Source organism: Morone saxatilis, unplaced genomic scaffold (genome assembly GCF_004916995.1).
Source record: "Morone saxatilis isolate NCDOM2014 unplaced genomic scaffold, NCSU_SB_2.0 Contig11, whole genome shotgun sequence".
Taxonomy (NCBI): domain Eukaryota; kingdom Metazoa; phylum Chordata; class Actinopteri; family Moronidae; genus Morone; species Morone saxatilis.
Genome location: NW_023339663.1, coordinates 15454811 through 15459913, shown reverse-complemented (window position 1 = coordinate 15459913; position 5103 = coordinate 15454811). Strand labels below are relative to the sequence as shown.

The 5103-nt window shown below is 38.6% G+C and overlaps 1 protein-coding gene across 2 annotated transcripts in view; it reads right to left on the bottom strand.

The window, feature by feature from the left end:
• The window catches only part of LOC118343457, an 11590-nt gene extending 7253 nt beyond the window's left edge, over positions 1 to 4337 (bottom strand). The window contains exon 1 of one of the 2 annotated variants that reach the window (XM_035682277.1): positions 4204 to 4337. Coding sequence is in view for 1 of the 2 variants with exons in the window: in XM_035682276.1 (XP_035538169.1) it covers positions 119 to 640 (522 nt within the window). In the remaining variant the exon portion in view is untranslated. Of the gene's footprint in view, positions 1 to 118; positions 1012 to 4203 lie in introns of those variants that run through there. The other variant, XM_035682276.1, reaches the window with a different exon arrangement.
• Between the last annotated feature and the right edge of the window lie 766 nt (positions 4338 to 5103).

The following is a 5103-nucleotide window of genomic DNA, read 5'->3' as shown; positions in this document are numbered from 1 at the left end:
GACAGAATAATGTAAGTACACAACTCACTAATACATGTTGATCATATTATGCCTTTAAATATAAGATTTCTTGCCAATGTTACCTATGAAACCGCTCACAGGTAAATGAAGTGGTTACCTCTGTTGGGCTCCTGTCCTCTGCTGGCAGAGAGCTGCTGAGGTCCTCTTGTTGTCTTCCAGAGAAAACAGACGGGATCACGTTGGACTTGAGGATTTTTCGGGGCGTTGTTTTCATAAGTTCTGCCTGTATGTCCGGTTCGTAGTCTTCTGGTTTAAAATGCTGGCTGCATACTCGAATATTCCCGTATTTACTTACTGGTGTGTTTTCGTCAAATTTGGGGCTGTGTATGGCCTTTAACCACTTTCTGCACCGCCCCGGGTCTCTTGTAGGCAGAGAGTGGAACACGACTCCCCGGGACCGGGCCTTCTTGTAGCCCTTACAGCCGGGCACAGAGCACATCCCCGGCATCGTTACACCAAGAAAAAAACAACCAGAGTGTGAAAGAAACGAGGAATTACACACTGACGACTGCCACCATGTCTGAATTGTCTTTACAGTGGCCGAAAGTCTGCTCCAGCAATTGGCGAACGTGACCGCTAAACGTAAACACAGGAGCGTAAAGACGTGGTCGCGTTGCATTGTGGGGGATGTAGTCGTCTTTTGGGGACAGTAACCGGGGCGATAGCTACATCGAGCTCTGCTGTATACATTTTATTTATTTATTTATTTATAAAAACACATGTGTTTTTTTTTTTTACCCCCATTTCGCTATGAGGCACAAACACAAAAAAAAAACATGTCAAATGAAACCGAAACGTCTCCATGACAACTGATCTCCATCCGGTGATAAGGAACACGAGACACGGGTTGAAAGACAGTTTCCGGTGAGATCTTATCAAATAACTTTTTAAGGTCAAAGATAAACCTTCAAGCAAAAAAATGTTAGATGTATATTAAGGAATACAATAAAAAAAAGACAAAAAGAAAATTATATATTTGTAATACTTACATATGGGGCTCAAAAATAGCCAGTATTAAATAAATACATAATACATTGGTATTATTTTTAATTACAAAATAAACCAATAAATCAAAACAATTAAGAATCAAGTCATTATTATGAAATGTTATGTTGTGTTTCTTATTTTCATATTGGGGTTTTTATTTCATTATAGTTGTTTTATTTGATGTTTTAATTTAAAAGACCAGTGTGTAAGACTCAGTGGCATCTAGCGGTGAAGTTGAAGATTGCAACCATTTGAATACAGCTCAGCCTTCCAAGTGTGTAGCAAAAACTATGGTGGCTGTGAAACCTGCAAAAAACACAAAAGGCCCCATCTAGAGCCATCCTTTGGTTTGTCCATTCTGGGCCACTGTAGAAACATGTTAGTTCAACATGGCAGACTCTGTAGAAGAGGATCTTCTCGCTCTGTGGATAAGAACAGTTCTCTAACCAGAAAGTTGATGTCCAGGTAAATAAACAAACCTGAGTTAAATAGACAGTATTTATTTTGAAGTGTGTCCAACAAAAATAGGCTATTTGTTGCATTATAGGAAGTGGTAGAGTCTAGATACTACAGTCTGGATATCTCAGCCTCTGCTGCTGTCAGTGATTCTGCATTTCACACCACATGCACAAGATCATGCACTAATACTGAAGAGCAAAGCTGTTATTTCCAGTAGAGAGTGTTTCTGCTTTGATTCAACTTTATGGTAATTTAAATTTGTTAGCTGCATTTTGTCAGACTGTTGAACTGTACTGTCTTAAACTGAGAGGTATCTGCCTACATTTATATGAATGTTGTTTTCACATTGAAAACAACGCTGCCCACCTTTGGGGGAAGATAAAAGTGTGTCATGTCCCTTCCTCCATATTCCACACAGTTGACTAATGGTTAATTAGTGTGTGGGGTAAAGAGGGCCCAGAACTGCCATGTGAACATGTTTTCTTACACATATACTGTACATATGTTTAAAGTCTCTCTATAATTAACTGTGAAACATATTTTAAATATCTGTGAAATATTAGAAATAAACAATAAAACGTTTTTTTTTTCTCCATCTGATTATCTGAGTATTTTCATTGGGGAAGAACATCAGCTGAAGTTGGTGTGATCTGAGTTTGTCCAACAGGTGGCAGTCTGGAATTAATAATACGGGTCAGAGGTGCCTCACATGGATCCATGTTTCAGTATATGACAAAACCTGCTTTAGATGATAAATAGTTTCCTCTTGCACAACTTTTAGATTTTAATGTAAGAAGTTCAACGTGTTTGTTGTCTAAATAGTCTGATAGTCAGTGTTACACTATAAACTGAACATGAGCACATTGTGGTTGAGCCCTGCAGTGTCCCTCATATAAACTATGTTCAGTGGGGTTTTTATAGTTAATAGAATTTATATAGTATTGGGTTACAGGACATGGAAATCCCACATGGCTCTCCTCTAAACTCCACATAGTTTAAGTTGCTGAAGTGTCCACTGGCTTTTTGTTCGGGCTCTTTATTCTCTCTTTGAGTTTGGTATTTTTGAGTAGTGTAAATACAGACTGAAATATTTGTTGCTGCAGGTTTCAGTGTATGTACATGCAGTACGTGTGGATGAGTGAAGGTCTGAACTGTTCCAAAAGTGTTGGTGGTTCTGGGACTGAGTTTACTCTTGTAGGTGTAACTGGCCTCATTCAATGAAACATCTGGATAAGAGAGGAGAGGTAACCCCAAGTGATTCACCAACAGCCAACTTGTTTCTTAAAAGACTGAACCATGTTTTTTTTATAGATTTGTTTTTATTTACATACTAATTAACTTGCCATGCACCAAAACATGTTGAAATTGAGATTATGATTAGGTTTAAGGTTAAACTTAAGGACGACTGAAACATTAATTGTTTAGCTAACACCAAAACAACTCTGATGTTGGTTGTTGAGTTTTGGTTTTAGCTGTGAGACAAACTCCCAGCAGACAACCTATTTGTAGGGTTTTGGGTCAAATAAAGTCCAGTCAATTGTGCACAAATTCATCCACCACTTATGCTTTCGACATACCCTGATAGTTTGTTTTCAGTTTCAAATTTGTTCCTTTTTTCATAATAGTTTCAGTTGGGACCCGCCTCCTCTTTCACTTCTTGCATTGGTGTAAAAATGCTATGAGAACACACTGAACTCCCACATGAAACTGTCTCTCCTCTGACCTGCAAGCCAGGTTGATAAACCACTGAACCTCATCCTCTCAAAGAGAAACTAATTCTAAGTTTCTTCATTCAGCATTGGTCACATACCATAAGAACATCTATCGCTCCAACTTTACCATATTATACAAATACTGGCTACTGTTAAGCATGTACATTTCTTTTGTGATTCACAGGAGTGAACTAGAGCTTATTAGCCTTCATGCAACGCTACTTCAATAATTAAACCATCTAAAAAACCAATTAATTCCCAAAGCAGTTGCAGGAGGTAGTGAGAAATAAAATTTGCAAAAGACTTCTGAAACACATCGATATTTCCATTAATAACACAAGTTGCGCATCCACAAGCCACAGCGATATCCAATTTCAGCCCAACTTCACTGCAGTCCTCTTGTCTGGTTTCTCGCCAGCGCGGAAGGAAAAGTAGTCCCCGCACGGTGGACGAACATGCACCGTCTTTTTACACTGGTCTTAAAGAGCATTTGACGAAAATATCAAAATACACTAAGCTGCCGTGATTATACGTAATAAATACTTTACACAGGCTGTTTTAGTTGCCTGTTCACATCGCCACATGTGTGCTTCGCGGAGCTGTCAGAGCCGACAGTCACAACCGTGTTATTGGCCCTGAACACACGTGTTAGGTGAACTGAGCTGTCATGTGAGGGGAAACACGCTCCTGTTGAAAACTTTTACAACTCTTCTGTGATTCCTGCTCTAAAAGGTGCATTAAGACATGTATGTATATGTCAGGATGCACGTTTCCTTTCGTGATAAAACCGAGGGGAAACTAGAGTCAGAGATATCATATGAGTGATCTTATCACAACTGAGGAAGTGCTGTCTTCCGTTTCATTTTTACACCCTTTTTCTTTAATTACAGCCTGATTTCAGCTTTAAACACAATGTGTACTCTGTTAAGACTTTATTTATTTAAATATATATATACAGTCGTGCTCCTGCAGTGCTGTCACCAGTCACAAACACGGCCCAATGGGGCTTTAACCAAATACTCACAAGTTCAAGAGATAGTTAGCGACGTCTCCATCCGTCCGTAGATTCCTCTCCACCTTTAACTTTCTCCATCTTGTGAAGCTATAAGAGATGTTGATCCTGGTTTTTACTCGCAGACGGTCGCTTTCCTTTCTGGCTCTCAGACCTTCTTCAGTACGACGGACCGGTTTGGACTTTTTCGCCGCAGGAGCGGAAGTCTGGTTAATATCCGAGGGTTGAGCTGTTGTGGTCCGTTGTTTCGCCATGAGGATAAATGTCCCTTTCTTCCTTAATGTCTTCAAATACAGCTGATATTCATACCAACAACAACTTACTGTTAGCTTGTTTTTAAATGCCCGCCTGATTTCCGCCAACAGCAACTGTACGTCCGCTCTGGCCCCTTCAGAATAAAAGCACCACCTCAACAAAAAGATGTGTCAAAAATTGCACAATTAACTATGTTTAAATTCCACTTATAGTTTGTGTTTAATTAAAAAACATCGAATGGAGTATACAAGAGGTTTCAAATAGAAAATTTGACATTACACAAAACCAAGAGTTACAACAAAAGCAGAAAACATATCAAAACTTAAATAAGGTGAAATAAAGTGTAAAAAGCACAAGTGAGTAGGTATATGAGAATAAATATGGATGAAATAAAAGCAACTAAGAGAAAGAAAAGTGTGAATGTTTTGTGTGAGTTAGTGCTGTGTCAGAGAAACAGGGAGTTTTTGTGGTTTTTCATGTGAAAAATGAGACACAAGAAAAGGGGATTTACAGAATTGAGTGCTTGTCGATGTAAAATGTACCTTTCTAAATATGTTTTATTAGTCCAAGGAGTTTAGCTACTCTTGTGTGTCATACAAGTGTAAATATTACAACAAATTATGAGGTATAATTTCAGCTTTTTACTAAATGTACAAA